Genomic DNA, 18,246 nt, shown 5'->3' with positions numbered 1-18,246 from the left:
GCGGAGAATCCTGGCCCTAGGCTAAAAATGTAAGCCGTTCTGCACGTGTGACACAGGCTTGTGCTACACTGAGCTGTGTTTAGCATAAGAGCTGAGATGCTGCAACCTGTGCTTAGGTAAATATGCCCAGTTCTTTATAAGTGCAATTAAATTAAATCAGTCAATTTTCCTTTCACTGTATGTATCAAATTAAGAAAAATGGCAATTTATAATAGAAAATTGCTGAGTTTTGTAAGTAACCTGGCTTGTTAAGTAATTCTGCAGAGGAGCAAACACGTTTATCTGAGATCAGATTCAGAGGCGATGGTAACCTACTGTTATGCTCCATGAACCTTGAAATGGCACCATCTGAGCTTCATTTTTTCCCTGTCACACAGAAATGGTGCCACCTCAAGCACATCCGGGAAGGGGCAGGAAAGTGGATATGAGGAAAGTCGGATCAGCACAATCCTAACAAATTGTTAGGAGCAGGCTCGAGGGGCTGAATGGCCTATTCCTGTTCTTTTTTCTTATGGTCTTATAATCCCTTATACCTTGGATCTTAACATTTCTAACTTAAATTTAAATTAATGTCACAATCGGTGTCCTACATTACTAAATTATTACTTTGTGAGATTTTAAGCTAGTTGAAAATTTTGTCTGCCTGGTTCTCTTGACTTCTCAGCATTATGATACAATATATTTTGCTGAGTCAATGAAAAATTATCTTATTCTGTTTGCTAAGAATTAAATATTGGCCAAATGCACTCATGCCAACTAGTCAAATTTGACACAATTACTAACAGCAATACATTATACTAATTATACCTACAACCATTCTAATGCAGTTACATCCTGCCCTTCATTACATATAAACATTCCAGACATCAATATTAAATTGAGTCAGGCCAAAAGGGAAGTCGAGAATTTGTATCCAGGTAAATGAGCTCAATTAAATTAATGATTGATTTATGATCCCATCAGTGTCATCTCTGGGATCAGTAATCATCCATAATAGCATGGAAACAGCCATATTATCTGCATACTCTCTTTATTCTCTGCATTCACTTAAATCAATGATGTTTATTCTGAATTCTTTCATTCATTATTAAAGGGTTGCAGTATATTTAGTAAAGTATTGAGCAAGAAGAATGTGATATTCATCTACAATAACAGTACTTCTAAAACATTGGTTAGGCAACATACTTGTACTGTACCTTGCTGTGGTGTGAAAATCTAATGTTGTAGTTTTTGAAACAAATCACATATTCTAATTTTATACCATACCAAAGGCCATAATATCACCTCTGTTTGCCCAGTGCAAAGGGAAGCCACATTTACATTGTCAGCTGTGGAGATGAGAAGACTAGCGCTGTACAAATGCATTCAAACATTCATCTGGAGTACTGCCCCCTAGATTACAGTTGCTGGTGACACCATAGATTGCTGACTGATTGTTCCTTTCTGCACCCATGCAAAGGATCTGAGTTTCTTCTCATGCAGCAGATTGGTTAAGATTATAACTCAACCAAGAGGCAGATTTACTCTGCACTCGTTACTCAGCAGCATTGCGCATTGGTGTCCAATATGCTGCATCTGTGCATCACCCAGTCTCAAGAGTGTTCTGAAGGATGCATTGCTGGATGCATCCAATACTATTCACAGACATCATCACATACCTCTTAAAGGGGAAGTGCACTGTAGTTGGAGCAGATGCTGGTAGTTTTGCAGGTCGAGAATCTGACCTAGGAAACATTGAGTAGTGGCACAACATAGCAGAAAGAAGGTTCCTTGCGTCACACCTCACCTACCGACAAGCTCCATCAGTCAGGACTCATACCTGACATTCATATGCTCCACCACATCCTCACATACTCTGGACAACTGCAAACGCCACACCCCCATCTCACTGCTTTCACACGCTGTCTGGTATTCAACCATCACAGCCACACCTAAATTGAAAGCGTAAAACTCACTGATACACTACTCTCTCTTAAAGTAAAAGGCGGCATGCAACAAGGGGGCAGAAGGAACTAACCAGAGTGAGACAGTTGGACATTCATGTCCTGAGCCCCGTGGTGGAGATGATGCTGACCATTATTGGGATGCTGATTTCTGAAGCTGAGGCGAGAGGAGTGGCTGAAACCATCGATGACAGTGTCCTCATACCTAATCCTCCCCAAATCCCACCTCCCGTCGTCCCACACTCTTTTGATTTTGCAAGCTGCAGATGGTGTAAATATGTACATCCTCCTTTTGTGCTCTCTCCACACCACAGCCTTACTCTTGTACCTTTTACCTTTCAGAAGCCCTAAAAGTGCAACCTGGCCAGGAAGTGGATAAACAACGAGAAAATAGTGATGTGAAGACACAAAGTAGATGATTTTACACTGATGGTCACCATCTGAGATACTGGCACGACGTTTAACTAAAAGGACAGCGCAGAAGGAGAAAAGCATGTGCTGCAGCAAGGCAAAGATGGTGGGGAACAGAGAGAAGTAGATCCTTGGAAAATAGGCAACAGGTTTAGATAAAGGCTCTGGATCAATGCAGGCTGGGAGGGCCGAAGGGCCTGTTCCTGTGCTGTAATTATTCTTTGTTCCTTGTTCTTTGCAAATGTTAGCTCCCAAAGAAGTTCGGCAGCAGAAGACTTAGCTGAGCACTTCACTGGAGCCATTTACACAAGGCCACAGATTAATTTGCACAACAAATTGTATTGGGAAGCCTACCAGAAGGCCTGTAGCCAATGTCAAAGTGGTGGTCAGCTCCATCAATGCATTTGGGTACCCAAGCACAATGTGGCTTGTAATGGCCAATGTCTCAGTTTCAATTGCAGCTCAAAGAAACTGCTACCGGAAATCTGAATACTACAGTCAAAGCTCAGACTGAAACCATGCAAGGTGAATTTGTTGCCATCATGGCTGTGACGTACGGTGGGTTTGTAGGGTGTCAGAGTAGTCCAGCAATCTATTCTCCAACAGATTAGCAGAATTACTGAGTGTTATATATTTGTCCCTTTGGCCCTGCTGTAGTAATGTACTCAAGGAATTGATGTAATGCATGAAGAGCGGGAAATAGAGAAGCAGCAGGTATGACAGAGAACATACTGTAATAAAGTTTTCTTTCCTTCGTTCATTTTATCAAGTGTTCCTGGGTGTCATTCTCCAAATGCACAATGAAACAGGCGACAAGGATAACAGATGTGTGCTTGCTAAACCACTTGGAAGAAGTTAAGTAAAGAAAAATCAGAAAAAGGGAAACTTTTAACATGTGCATGTCACATTGCTGTTTCCGAAGAAAATATGTTGGCTAGTGTGCACTTGAGCAAAAGATACTCTGAAAATAGATTGTAGAACTGGCTGTGGTAAATGACACACCAACGTTCAAATGAATGCCTTGTATAAATAGGAAACCTGAAGTAGCTGGAAAAGTGGAAAATACGGGAAACCTGCATGAGTAAAATAACAAGAGTTTTCAGCATTGTTGGAGCTTTTGGTGAGAATGTGAAGCAGTGGTGCTCTTATACCCAGCATTTTGATTATTTTGCGCTGGCGAACAAAATAGATGACAAAATTATGGTGCCCACTTTTCTGCGCAATATGGGAGAAATGTTTTTAACCTCCTCTGCATTATTGTGCAACCTGATAAGCCGGACCCTGAAACATACAAGCAAATTATGGAAATTTTGCAGGCACATTTTTCACCTAAACCCCTGGTGATTTCATAAAAGAAACAGAGTGGAGGGGGAGTCAATCGCACAATTTGTTGTAGTGTTTAAAAGACTTGCAGAATACTGTGAATTTGGAAATGTGCCTAATGACTGACTTGTTTATGGTCTATGCAGTGAAACAATATAAAAATATCTGTTAACTGAGAGTCTATCTCACCCTGCAGAAAGCCATCGAACTTGCTGTTTCTACGCAGCTGACTGAGTAGAAATCCAGCAATTGAGTTCACTCATGCGGGTGCACAAACTGTCTGCGGAATCGATAACCAAAACCACCAGGGCCCATACATGTTACCGGTGTGTAAAGCCAGGCCACTCTGCTGCTGAAAGCTGGTGTATAGACATGGGGCTGTATTCTCCGGTTTTCAGGCTATGTCCTGATGCCGGCGTGGGAACGGCGGCGTGAATATGACCGAATATTCGGCGCAAAACGGGCACTGATCCTCCGTTTGGTGGGGGGAGGGCAAGTCGGCAGGCAGCATAGAGAACCCGGCTCCAGCCGCCGTTACGACCGGAGAGTTGCCGGGTTCGTGGCGGCGCATGCACACGGTGATGGCCTGCAGCGGCCCATCGTGCAACATAGCACTGGTCGCACGCGGACCCAGCCTGCCAAATAGTGCTCCCTCTTTGGCCAGGCTTGCCACCCCCGGACCACCCCCCACCAATGCCCCCAGACCCTGCCAAAGCCCCTCCTGCCCGCGGATCGGCTCTCCCCTGACTGTGGCGGCACTGGACTGAGTCAGCAGCCGCCACGTCAAGTTCCTGAAAAGAAATAGCATGAGAGACCCACGCCATCGAGAACTCGGCCAGTCGGGGGCGGAGCATTGGGGGGTTGGGCCTCAGGTAACGCCCTGAGGCTGTCGATACGGTGTGCGGCATACCCCTCCGCTTTGAAGAGGGTGGAGCATCGCAAAAGCGCCCCCCCCCCCCCCCCCCCCCCCCCCCCCGATTTCGGCGCAAACAGAGACTCTCCAGCCAATCGCCAAACGCGATTTTGCCGTTGGAGACCGGAGTATCCCGCCCATGGTATACCAAAGCTGTGGGAAAAAAGACACAGGGCGTGATCTAATGGCTGAAAGGCAGTGTGGCAAGGTCGGTAAATGCCAGGAGACCCTCTTCCGGGATCTACCCACTCGCTATGCCTCCCGAGACCTAACACGACCTCCTGATCTGAATCCTGCAGGATCAGTATTTTACAAATACGCACATTAGAGTGAGGCAGCTAGTCTCATTATAATTTGCTCTCCCATGATCTACCCGAGGCATGGGATCTAACTCCCTCGCCCCCAAGATCTCGGGCAAGCAATGCTGGTCTCTACAAACAGGGACCAGACGGAATTGTAATTGTGGGGGTCTCCGAGAGGTTTGGAGGCTTGTCCTCTGGGAAGGGTGGCACCCTGGCACTACCAGCATGGCGGTGCCACCTGGGTGCCAGACTGGCACTGCCCAGGTAGCACTGCCAGAGTGTCAGGCTGGCATTTTTCCTGCGCTGGGGTTCGAGACAAGGAGTGCTCTGCGTGGGTGCAGTGGGGGGGCTTGGGGACCCCCTTATAGGTGAGTTGGGGCTTGGGGGGAGGTTCATGGGTTGCATTGGGATGTCGAGAGATCGCGCCATGATTTAAAAATGGGAGCCCGATCTTCTCCTGCACTGAGGAGGCCCGGCAAGTGGAACACTTCAGTGCAGGAAACAGGGCTAGGTGTGGCCTCGTGGGAGAATTCCTCGCTGAGGCCCCAAATACAACCAGAGTCCCGGCAGACAGCATGGAAGTTCTCGGCGCTGTGAGTGCTGGGAAACACCTGGCTAACTGCACTCGTTACGGAACTCTGTTCCCATTGAGGTACATAATGCCAACAGAGTATGTTTGCAGGAATAAAAATCAAACTAAATAAAAATAAAAAGTTGGAACAAACCAAGACAACATTTAAACAACGTAAAAGGAGAAATGGTCTATGCTGTACAATGTGGTTGAGACGAGCGAAATAACGTACAGTAAGAGGAGAAGCTACTACTACATGTGTTAGCCATTGTTGGTACTACACACGGATACTGGGTCACTCCATTGCTGGAAGGTCATCCAGTAAGGATGAAGGTTGGCACTTGGACAGCGGTCTTGTTGATGCCAGAGGTTATCTAAATGGGAAATTCCAACACATTCCTTTAAGGCCATCAAGGCTAGTGCTGAAGACATACACATAGACAAAGAACATAGAATTTACAATGGAGAAGGAGGCTATTCGGCCTATCGAGTCTGCACCAGCCTTTGGAAAGAGTACCCTACATAAGCCCACACCTCCACCCTATCCGCATAGCCCAGTAACCCCACCTAAACTTTTTGGACACTGAGGGAAATTTAGTGTGGCCAATCCACCTAACCAGCACATCTTTGGACTGTGGGAGGAAACCAGAGCACCCGAAGGAAACCCACGCAGACACGGGGAGAATGTGCAGACTCTGCAAAGACAGTGACCCAAGCCGCAAAGTGAACCTGCTACTTTGGAGCTATGAAGCAACTGTGCTAACCACTGTGCTACCGTGCTGCCCCCCCCCACTGTGCCACCGTGCCATCCCCCACTATGCTACTGTGCCGCCCCCACTGTGCTATCGTGCTGCCGCCCACTGTGCTACTGTGCCATCCCCCACTGTACTACCTGTCCACCCCCCACTGTCTACCGTACCTCCCCCACCTGTGCTGCTGTACTACCCTGCCGCCCCCACTGTTCTATCGTGCTGCCGCCCACTGTGCTACTGTGCCACCCCACTGTGCTACCGTCCCACCCCCCACTGTGCTACGGTGCTGCCCCCCCACTGTGTTACCGTCCCACCCCCCACTGTGCTACGGTGCCACCCCCCACTGTGCTATCGTGCTGCCGCCCACTGTGCTACCATGCCACCCCCCCACTGTACTACCGTGACGCCACCCACTGTACTGCCTCCACTGTGCTACAGTGCCACCCCCCCACTGTGCTACCGTGCCACAGGAAAAGTGATTCCCCTTAAGGGCTGTATTGAAGTGGCTGTGCAACTTAATGGACAATGGCATATTTGCCTCTTCAGATAGGGAAGGGAATCGCCCTGCGTTGAAGGGTCTTGCATGGCTGGAGAAGTAGCGACTGAATTGTGCTGAAGTCCAATATAATGACTAATCGACAAGCAGGCCTCCCGGGCATTTAAAAAAAGCATACTGTTGTTTTTAATGGACAATGAAGGAGCATGAAGGGCATTATCATCAAACTAAAAATAAAAGTTGGAAGCTAAGCACAATGTTTGAAAGCACAGTCTGTACTATGTGCTCTCAGGCCGAAGGTGGAGGCTGACTTGGAGTGACTTGTAAAAACTGGAGTTTTGGAACTTGTCAGAAAATGGGCTATGCCGATGGGCTCCGTGAGTATTTGTGGGGACTTTAAGGTCACTGCAAATCCAGTGTTATGTACTGAACAGTACCCATGACCTCACATTGCGGATCTGTTTGTGGGAATGGCGGGAGGCCAAAATTTCAGCAAAATTGGCCTGAACCTATTTGCAGATGAAGATGGACAAGAAGTCATTGGAACCTCTGACAATCATGAAATAAAAGGGCTTGTTCTGGTACCAAAGATTGCCGTTTGGCATCAAATCTGCTCCTGCATTATATCAAAGGATAATGGTTCAGATCCTCAGTGGACTAAGCAGAGTCCAATGTTATCTGGAAGACATCCCAGTCATTGGAAGAAATGAAGAGGAGCACCTTCGAAACCTGGATGCCACGCTCCAGAAGTTGGAAGACTAGGTCTGTGAGTCCATAAGGACAAGTGTGAGTTCTTCCACTTCTCCGTTGTCCCCAAGACTGGGACATGTGAGTGACGCCACTGGCCTTCACAAATCTCCTTCTAAGGTTAAGGTCATCACAGAGGCACCTGCACCTCAGAATATAAGCCAGTTATGTTCCTTCATGGGATTGTTGAATTATCATGGAAACCTGTCCCAAATATGGCAACAACTCTGAAACTGTTACATAACCTCTTGTTCTGGAAAAAGACGTGGAAGTGGTCAGATCAATGCAATAATGCAATAAGGGCAAAGAGTCTGAAGCTCTTAAGCACTTTGATCCTATTTTATCTTTGCAGTTAGCTCGTGATACACCTCCTTATGGTGTAGGAGCGGTAGTCTCCCACATCATGCCATCGGAGGAAAAAAGACCCAGGGCGCGATTCTCCGCTGCCCACGACGGGTCGGAGAATAGCGGGAGGGCCTTCCCTACATTTTTCCCGCCCTCCCGCTATTCTCCCCCCCCCCCCCCCCCCCCCCCCCCCACGGTCGCCCCATGACACGAATCGCTGCTCGCCGTTTTTTACGGCGAACAGCGATTCTCCCCTGGCCGATGGGCCGAGTTCCCAGGCCTTTACGGCCGTTTTCACGAACGCAATCACACCTGCTCTCACTGTTCGTGAAAACGGCCGCAAAGTGCCGTCCCGGACAACCATGGCACCGATTGGCATGGCTGCACCACGGCCGTGCCAAGGGTGGCATGGGCCTGCGATCGGTGGGCACCGATCGTGGGCAGCGGGTCCGATACCCACGCACTATTTGTTCTTCCGCCGCCCCACAGGATCAGTCCGTGGGGCGGCTGAGGGGCATGACGGCCCGCGCATGCGCGGGTTTGACGCGTCTGCGTGATGACGTCATCCGCGCATGCGCGTGTTGGAGCCGTCCAACCCGCGCATGCGCGGCTGATGTCATCGTGCGCGTCAGCCGCCGTGACGCTTGGCGCGCGGACTTAGCGACGGTCGCTAAGCCCGCGATGCCGTGCTTCACGGGGCTGCGCTGCTAGCCCCGCCCGGGGGGGAGAATCAGGTCCTGGGAGGGGGCGCGGAGGCTGCCGTGAAACACGGACAGTTTCACGGCAGCCTTTACGACTTGCCGCATTTGCGGAGAATCGCGCCCCCATTGTTTTTGGTTCTGGAACCTTCAGCAAAGCTAAGAACAACTATGCAAGATTGAACGGGATGTATCGAGGATCATCTTTGGCATTAAAAAATTCCATCAATTCCATTATGGGAGAGAGTTTACACTGCTGATAGACCATCGTCCAATCACCACCATTATTGGACCACATAGGGGAATTCTGTCACACACTGCATGTAAGATGCAAAGAAGGGCATTGCTCCTGCCTGCACATACTTAAACTGTCTAGCACCAGTCTAGTTTGCATGGTACCACAGTGGATTTTCAAGATTGCCATTACCTATCAGTTCTTCAGACTGCTCGAAAGGGGGCATAATAATAATAAAATAATAATAATAGCATTTTCTACTTTCAACAAGTAAACAATACTTCCAAGCAAGTGAGAAAACACATTCAGAATGACCCTGTGCTCTCAGGAGTGACGGACATGGTTTTATAAAGAAAGACATCAGGACTAACATCTAGCCTGAAAACCTCCTGATCCAGGAAAATGGAGCTGTCAGTTCAGTCAGGGTGATTATTCCATGACCTATGAGGAAACGGGTGTCAGCGAAGGTACAAGACGGCCACTGCCAAGTCATGCGCATGAAGGAAGTAGCGAGAAGTTTTTCTGGTGGCCTGGATTTGATGCTGAGATTGAAGAAAAAGCTGGAACACGTTCTTCTTGTGCTTAGGTAAGAAACCTGTCACCCTCAGCACCACTGCATCCATGGGAATGGCCTGCAGAGGCTTGGCAACTTGTGCATGTGGAGTTTGCAGGACCTTTCGGAGGATGATACATGTTTTTAGTGACTGTTGACCAAATGGCCAGAGATTCTTAGGTTGACATCTATCTCATCAGAGAAGACCATTGAGAAGCTGGGAGAAGTGTTCAGTTGCTTTGTATTTTCAGAACAGCTGGTGAGTGACAGCAGAGCTCCATTCGTTTCATAGGAATTTGAGAATTTCCTACAAGAAAGTGGCATTCAACACGTTTTATCCATGCCATATCAGCCTGCCACATGCTTTTCAACATGCTCTGAAAACAACAAAACAACAAGGTTCACTTATCCAACGCCTCAACAAATTCTTACTGGTTTATCGGAACATCAAACCAAGACCTCTCCTGTATGACTCATGATGAAAAGGCAGCTGTATTCTACATATGATCTTCTAAAATCTCCAACAACCAAGGAGATCGCATGACAACCGCTACAAGCACAAGTGGAGCAGCTTGAAGGCAAGGCAAAGCACAGAGTTTTCCACCAGGGACAGGGATTCTTGACTTGTAATTACTCCTGAGGGGAGAAATATGTTTCTGCCACAGTCCTTGCGCAAATTGGACCTGTCCAGACCTCAGTTGAGGGAATAACATTGTAACAAATGGGCGGCATGGTGGCACAGTAGCTAGCACTGCTGCCCCACAAAACCAGGGACCCAGGTTCAATTCTGACCTTGGGTGACTGTCTGTGAGGGGTTTGTACATTCTCCTCAGAAAGTTGATGGGGACCTGATATTTTAAAAATGAAATGTACCGGATGTGGGCTTCGCTGGCTCGGCGTTTGTTGCCCGTCCCTAATTGCCCTTGAGAAGATGGTGGTGAGATGCTTTCCTGAACCAATGCAGTCCATGTGGTGTAGGTACACCTACTGTGCTATTAAGGAGGGAGTTCCAGGATTTTGACCCAGCGAAAGTGAAGGAACGGCTATGTATTTCCAATTCAGGATGATGAGTGATTTGGAAGGGAAACCCCAGGCGGTGGTGTTCCCATGTCTCTGCTGCCCTTATCCTTCTAGATGATAGCAGTCTTGGGTTTGGAAGCTATTGCTTAAGGAGCTTTGGTAACTTCCTGCAGTGCATCTTGTAGATGGTACACACTGTTGCTACTCTGTGTCAGTGGTGGAGGGATTGAATGTTTGTGGAAGGGGTACTAATCAAGTGGGCAGCTTTGTCCTGAATGGTGTTGAGCATCTTAAGTGTTGTTGCAGCTGCACTCATCCAGGCATTTGGAGAGTATTCCATTACACTCCTGACTTGTGCCTTGTAGATGGTGGACGGGCTTTGGGGAGTTTGGAGGTGATTAATTGACACATGATTCTCCTCACCTCTGACCTGCTGTTTTGTCCATACTATTTATATGGCTCATCCAGTTCAGTTTCTGACCAATAGTGACCCCCAGGACTATGTTGATAGTGGGGGTTCCAATGATGCTAATGCCACTGAATGTTATGGGACAATGGTTTTATTCTCTCTTATTCGAGATGGTCATTGTCTGGTACTACTGTATCGTGTGAATGTAACTTGCCACTTGTCAGCCCAAGCCTGGGTAATGTCTAGGTCTCGCTGCACTTGCACGTGGACTGCTTCAGTGTCTGCAGAGTCCCAAATGGTGCTGAACATTGTGAAATCATCAGCGAACATCTACGCATCTGACCTTATGTTGTAAGGAAGGTCATTGATGAAACAGCTGAAGATGGTTGGGCCTAGGAAACCACCCTGAGGAACTCGTGCAGTGATGTCCTGGAGCTGAGCTGACTGACCTCCAACAACCAAAATCCTGCCCCTTTGTGCTAGGTATGAATCCAACTAGTGGAGAGTTTTCCCCCTGATTCCCACTGATTCCAGTTTTGCGAGAGCTCCTTGATGCCACACGCCATCAAATGCTGCCTTCATGTCAAGGCTATTTGCTCCATCCCACCTTTTGAGGTGTACAAAATAATGAAGGACATAGATAGGGTAATAGGAACAAACATTTCCCATTATTTGAGTGGCCAATAACCAGAGGCCATAAATTTAAGGTAATGGGCTGGAGGTTTAGAGGGAATTTGAGGAAAAACTTTTTCACCCATCTGGAACTCACTGCCTGAAAGTGCGGTAAAGGGAACCCTCACAACATTTAAGAAGCATTTAGATGAACTGTTGAAACACCATAGCATTAAAGGTTATGGACCAAGTGCTGGAAAATGGGCTTAGAATAGATAGGTGCTTGGTGACCGGCACAGACATGATGTGTTGTAAAACTCTCTCACTCTTCATCTGCTTGCCGTATACCTGTTGGCAAGGGCTGTTTCCGCATGGCAATGTATAGAAAATCTTGACATCTGCTCTGCCAAATATTTCTGGGCTCCTCCAAGCAACCCAAGCTGCAGAAGTATTATTACAGCACGCCAGTGGTCTGCTTTGTCACATTTCACATGGGAGCATGGCTTTCTTTGTATGAATGTTCCAAAGTGCCAGCTCTACCGACCCCAATTACACACCATAAAACATTTAGTTTGTATGCAAGTCCTTAATCTCAATTTTCTTTTTGCTAATACTAACAGGTACTCACTTTTGCAGAGTCAGAAATATTGTCCCAATATGGTGCTGGAAATTCCTGATGCCCCATCAGTATCTGGTCAAAAAGGACATCCTGATCATTGCTGTGCCTGTAAATAACATCATCTCTCATTTTAATTACTGACACATTTTCATAACCTCTGTGAAAGATATTAAGCAATGTATTTAATAAAATAGGTAAAAGTGCATTTTTAATCACTATGAAATGCTCACTAGTGTCAAAATTAAACCTCCAAATTAGTAATTCAAAGTCCAGGTGGGTAGAGAATATCCTCAGTGATGTAATTTTTGCTGGTTCTACAAAAAATGCGCTTCTAATTTGCAAATACTGCATGATCGTCCATTTTAGAACCAATCTAATTCTCAACTATTTGATCAATCTATTTTCTTCTCACCCTCACTTAAACTAAAATGGTTCTTTAGCTACAAAACAATCATTAAGGTAGCACAGCACAAGGCAAGATCTTTTAGGGCAAAGGAAAATAGACCCGAATCACAAAGGGGAGAAATTAGGAAGGGATGAAGAGGCCGGAAGCCAAAACAACATTTGAAGAAAAATACGTTTTTAGGAGCCATTTGAGAGGAAGGGAGGGGAGGTATTAGGATAGGAGCAGCTGGTTATAATGGTGGTTGCTGATAGTGGAATGAATGGTAATTGGTGCCCACAAGTGGGGAGTGTGCGAGGAGATATGGTTGGAGATAACTGAATTGAATGTGTCAACGCCTTGTCAGACTTGTAGATGTGGACAAAACTCTTGAAATCAATTTGTTTGTGCCTGAGGAGCTAGTGGAGTTTGGGATAAATAGGGGTGAGAAGGTGCAGAAGGTGTGTTATGGGTAAGGGGACTTTGAAGCCGGAAGAGGACAGAGATAAATAAGTTCAAAGAGGCTGTTAAAGTAAATGAGCTGCAAAGTGATATCAGCAATAATGCAGGAAAGGCTATGGCAGTGACTTTAATGCTTCATTGATGCTATTTTTAGTAGCCTGTTATAAATAAAAGGAAACATAGATCTGCACAGCTCATTTCAAACTGCAATCCACTTTAGTTTTCAAATATGCCAGGGATGGCTCAGTAAAATAATTAGAAAAGTATGCAATGAAAATATGAGTTATACTGAGATAGTGAGAGATTTATTTATTTAAATACTTCCAATTATATTTTGGATGAATTCCGAGTCAGTTGATCTTCCCAAGAAATTGCAACTTCAGGGCTTAAGTATTGCAATATGAAGGAAACGAATCTGGATTTGAATATTTAGCTTTGAAAATGACTGCTTTTATCTCTGTACATAACAGCTTCTGGCTCTTTGGTGTAGTCATGAAACAGGACACAAAGGTATTCCAGCAGTCACTTTTCTTCTTTGATTCACTTCCTTAATTCATAGCATATTTTGCTACCAAGATTTCAATATGTTTCTACTAGAGAAAATAGAGCCTTCAATAATTATTTGGTTGCCAGCCTCTTTCCCAAAAAGAGTCAAATAACATTTGTAAGATTAATCTTCATTTTTAAACGTAAATTTCAAAACTACACAAAGGCCATTTTATTCAGAAGGGATAGACTGATCCAGATGCCACTGCTGCCTTGGTGCATTAGTGTGCGTAATGCAACCGTCATATACACCATGAAAGCTTTTGGGTCTGATCTCTGATTTGTGATGAGTTTGCTGATTTCTGCTAGAGTGGTAGTGGGTTCTACTTTTGAAACTCAATGATCCCATGCTTAAAAAAGGGAGAGTTACGCAAGGAGATTACTGGAAAATGTGTGTATCAGGTTAGAGCTTGATTAGGTTAAAATGTGATGACCACATAATCTAAAAGCATCCATTGTCTAGGTTTGCATAAATAATGGCTGCTAGTGTTCATGAAATTCCCCGGCAACAGTTTGAGGCTTTAGTAAAAGGAGATTCTGCTGTACAATTGATTGACAGTCACAAATGATGTGTTTAAGCTGGAATCAATCGGGTTGTAATGATGACCAGCGTTAAGAATATAAAATAAATGGAGAGTACTTTACAACAAAGAACTGTTTTCAATTGTAGCCATTGTTGTTATTTAGGCAAGCACAGTTGCCAATTTTCACAGTGCAAGGTCTCTCAAAGGGCAATAAGGCAAAATGGCCAGTTAAGCTGTCCCTGCTACAATTGATTGAGTAATAAATGTTGGTCAGGTCTCAATTGAATGATAAATGTTGGTCAGGACTGTCTCCGTTTAACATCTTGGGCAGAATTCTCCGACCCCCCGCAGGGACGGAGAATTGCCCGGGGCCGGCGTAAATCCCACCCCCGCCGTGGCCGGAATTCTCCGCCACCCGGGAATCGGCGGGAGTGGGAATCGCACTGCGCCGATCAGCGAGCCCCCCGCGGCGATTCTCCGGCCCGCGATGGGCCGAAGTCCCACCGCTGTCAGGCCTCTCCCGCCGACATGGTTTCAACCACCTCTGGTGGTGGCGGGATTGGCGGCGCGAGCGGGCCCCCGAGGTCCTGGGAGGGGCGCGAGGCGATCGGACCCCGGGGGGTGCCCCCACGGTGGCCAGGCCCGCGATCGGGGCCCACCGATCGGCGGGCGGGCCAGTGCCGTGGGGGCACTCTTTTTCTTCTGCTGCCGCCACGGCTTCCACCATGGCGGAGGCAGAAGAGACCCCCCCTACCGCACATGCGCCGGTGGTGACGTCAGCGGCAGCTGACGCACGGCGCATGCGTGAACCGGCGAAGGCCTTTTGGCCAGCCCCGACGCCGGCCGGCAGGCGCCAAAGGCCGTTGGCGCCAGTTTTGGCACCAGTCAGCGTGGCGCAAACCACTCCGGCGCAGGCCTAGCCCCTAAAGGTGCGGAGAATTCCGCACCTTTGGGGAGGCCTGACACCGGAGTGGTTGCCGCCACTCCGCTACGCCAGGGCCCCCCGCCCCGCCGGGTAGGGGAGAATCCTGGCCCTTAGCTGCAAACTGCGCCTCTGGCTGTACATGAATATTATCCTTGAATTTGTCTATGTATCTGGAGATCAGCTTGACCCCATAACACACTGACTTTAAGCCAATGGGTCCATAAAGGAGCAAAGCTGGCACTAGTTGCCAGGCACTAACAGAAATAGCATGCATTTAATCTTTCCATATCGATATCAATGTTTGATTTTTTTACAAATTCCTGTTGCCAAAACTGTAAAAGTTTGAGACTGCACTTATTAATGATCACAGTATCACAATGATATAATTTTAAGTATGTTTAATATTGGAAATAAAAACAAATTATGGTATGTGGGGGTTGCTGGCTTGGCCAGCATTTGTTGCCGATCCCTAATTACCCGTAGGTAGGTGGTGGTGAGCTGCTCTCATGAACCACTGCAGTCCATATGGTGTAGATACACCTACTGTGCTATTAAGGAGGGAGTACCAGGATTTTGACCCAGCGACAGTGAAGGAATGGCTATACATTTCCAAGTCAGGATAGTGACTGCCTTGGAGTGAAACCTTTAGGTGGTGGTGGTTTGATTCTTTCTTATTGGAGATAGTCATTGCCTGACACTTGTGTGGCGCAAGATATGTCGCTAGGAACAGTAATTAGAACTAAAAATTGCTTGGACATAAATATAACCAAGTTTTGCAAAAATATGTTCACTAAAAGCCATACATTACCATTATATTAAAAATACAGTACACAAAAAAAAATTGTTTTTAAGGATGTACTCTTAGGTATTTACTAAAAAGAACAGTAAAACATAGAATCATAGAGTGATAAAGCCAAGAAATAAGCCATTCATTCCTGGGCCAAAAAATTGTTCAAAATAATATGGCCAATTAATTTGCCTAAGATGTAATGCATAAACTGGTCAAAGTAATTAGCTTGGATGACCATATAGAAGATAATACTAAGACAAGTGAAAATTTCCATTAAGTATGTGCAATACATTTTTGAGGATAAAAGTCTTTTTCATAGATTTGCTTTTCTGATATTTAGTTTTTGTTATACTTTTCCCAATACCATGCAGCACCAGCTGAGCTTAACACAGCAGGGGAAGATTTGTTCCTAGATCTCCGCAATGCCACTTCGAAATCATTCAGTGCAAGGTACCTTTGCAGTGGTCCAGTTGATTCTCTTGCCGACTGTCTACTCTTTCCTAAAAGGAATGGTTTGATTCTTGTTTTCTTCACAGAAGCTACCCAGGTATTCCCAGAATTTCCTGTTTTTTTAAATGAGATTAGGAGCTTTTACTTGATTAGCCCTTCGCTCTACTCCGAGCTCCATGATGGAAAACAGTCACTAGGAGGACAGAGGAAACACTACAAGGACACTCTGAAAGCCTCCCTAAATAACTGCAACATCCCCACACGCACGTGGGAATCACTTGCATTAGAACGCACAAACTGGAGAAGAAGTATTCGTGAAGGAGCCAATCACTTCGAGCATCATAGGGTGGAGCACACGGAGGTCAAGTGTAAACAGTGGAAAGAGAGCGTAGAATCCAAAGTATCTCACCCACCCAGCTCATCAAGCACCACCAGCTAAACCTGTGGCAGAGTCTGCGGATTCAGGATTGGACTATTCAGCCATCGCAGAACCCACTTCCTTGGAGGGGAAGCAAGTCACCCTCGTGCCTGAGGGACTGCTCGAGAAGAAGAAGCCTTTAGCTGCAGAATGCCAGAATACCTTTGAATAAAATCTTGTATGCCATCACAAATTTATAAACTGAAGAACTAAATAGCTTGCAAACAGTCTGATGCACCGGTGAACTGAGGTTTTTCAACACACTGAAAGGTAATTGAAGCCAAACATCTTAAGAATTATGTGAAAGTCAAACAACAGACTTAACCATGCAGAAAAGTCTACTTCTTCTAAACTCCATTTGTATTAGAAAATTTAAGACAGTGCCAAATTCAGTTAACTAATGAGTCCAAGTATAGGATTTTGATATCAGACTGCTGGAATATAGGGTTTCATGATCAAGTGACTGCAATGGTCACATGACTGTAACAGAAGGTGTCACAGATATGTGATAGTAATAGATTATCACTTTCAATTCATCAATTATAATACTATTTATCTCATCATCAGCCAATCCCAATTGACCTTTAATCATATGAACTTTAGTTGAACCTGGGAATAATTATTTGAAGATGATGAATAATCACCCAGCATTAAGTGATTATTCATAAATGTTCCAGAAAGAATTCGGGGAGCAATCAAGCCAAGTGAGAGAGATAAATTCATACTTGACTTGAGATAATAAGACATTGATAGTCTGTCCACAAATGCCCATCAACTTGATATATTCTCTGCCTCGTCTGAAAACTTAAATCAATCCAATATCCATTATTGTTGAAAGAGAATTTTAAATTTATTTAATCTACATAAGCACATGCACAGATAAAATTGGCTAATAATATATAAGGCTGGAAACTACTGTTAGATTATTAATATATTAATGCTTAAAACATTTGTATGATAGTCCTGTGCTTCCTATTTTAATGGGCATTTCTCTGCTATTTTAATGCTTTAGCCCTGAACTTCCACTTGTCTCTAGTTTCCCTCCTAACTTTCCTCATGGTCTTTCTGAGTTGATCTTATTAGGTAACCATCTCCTGCTCTCTTCCCTGAAAAATGCTGAGCACCCACTTCTCCTCCTGGTCCCATGATCGCTGGTACTGTTCTCCTCCTGCTCAAATCGGCTGTCGCCATCCTCCTGCTCAAAAAATCCACCATTGATCAGTCTGTCCAACAATAATTTGCATTTCTATCGTGCCTCGAACAAAAAGCGGACAACATTTGACACTAGCCCTCATAAAGAGGTATTAGGAAGGGGGACCTAAAGATTGATCAAATTGGTAAATTTTAAGAAACGACAATGAGATTTCCAACTTGCCAGAAAATTAAAACGGCTCTGCTGAATGTTAAATTATATCCATTGTGAATATGACCAATGTGAACTATCTTTTTTTGTTCTTCTCAACTCATTTGCCTTTTACATGGTTGACCACCCCATCCCCTTCCAACACCTCTCTTCTGTTACCTTGCTGCCTGAAACTGCCTTGTCTGTTTCTGCGCTTACCTATTCAACTGTAGCCAAAGAACTATCTGTAACGGCTTCTTTTTTTGCGCCACCATGCCATCAACTCTGGAGCCCTCAAGGATCGATTCCTTGCTCCCTCCTACTTCTCTCCTGCATTTATCTCCCTCGTGACATAACCTAAAGACATAGGCATGTTCCACATGTATGCTATTGTTATCAGCTCCATCTCACATTCACCTCTCTTGGCCCTTCCATTGACTTTATGTGGTCAAACTGCT

General features: G+C 45.6%; 1 protein-coding gene across 4 annotated transcripts in view; it reads right to left on the bottom strand.

Annotated features, from left to right (window-relative positions):
- Positions 1-18,246, bottom strand: part of dclk1a (doublecortin-like kinase 1a) — a 475,245-nt gene that overhangs the window by 53,171 nt on the left and 403,828 nt on the right. For all 4 annotated transcript variants that reach the window (XM_038818045.1, XM_038818046.1, XM_038818044.1 and 1 more), the window contains one exon: positions 11,959-12,055. In XM_038818045.1, the coding sequence (XP_038673973.1) occupies positions 11,959-12,055 (97 nt within the window). The remainder of the gene's footprint in view (positions 1-11,958; positions 12,056-18,246) is intronic.

Source organism: Scyliorhinus canicula, chromosome 14, assembly GCF_902713615.1.
Source record: "Scyliorhinus canicula chromosome 14, sScyCan1.1, whole genome shotgun sequence".
In the NCBI taxonomy this organism is placed as follows: domain Eukaryota; kingdom Metazoa; phylum Chordata; class Chondrichthyes; order Carcharhiniformes; family Scyliorhinidae; genus Scyliorhinus; species Scyliorhinus canicula.
Note: the sequence above shows the minus strand (reverse complement) of the source record. Positions and strands in the feature narration are given on the sequence as shown.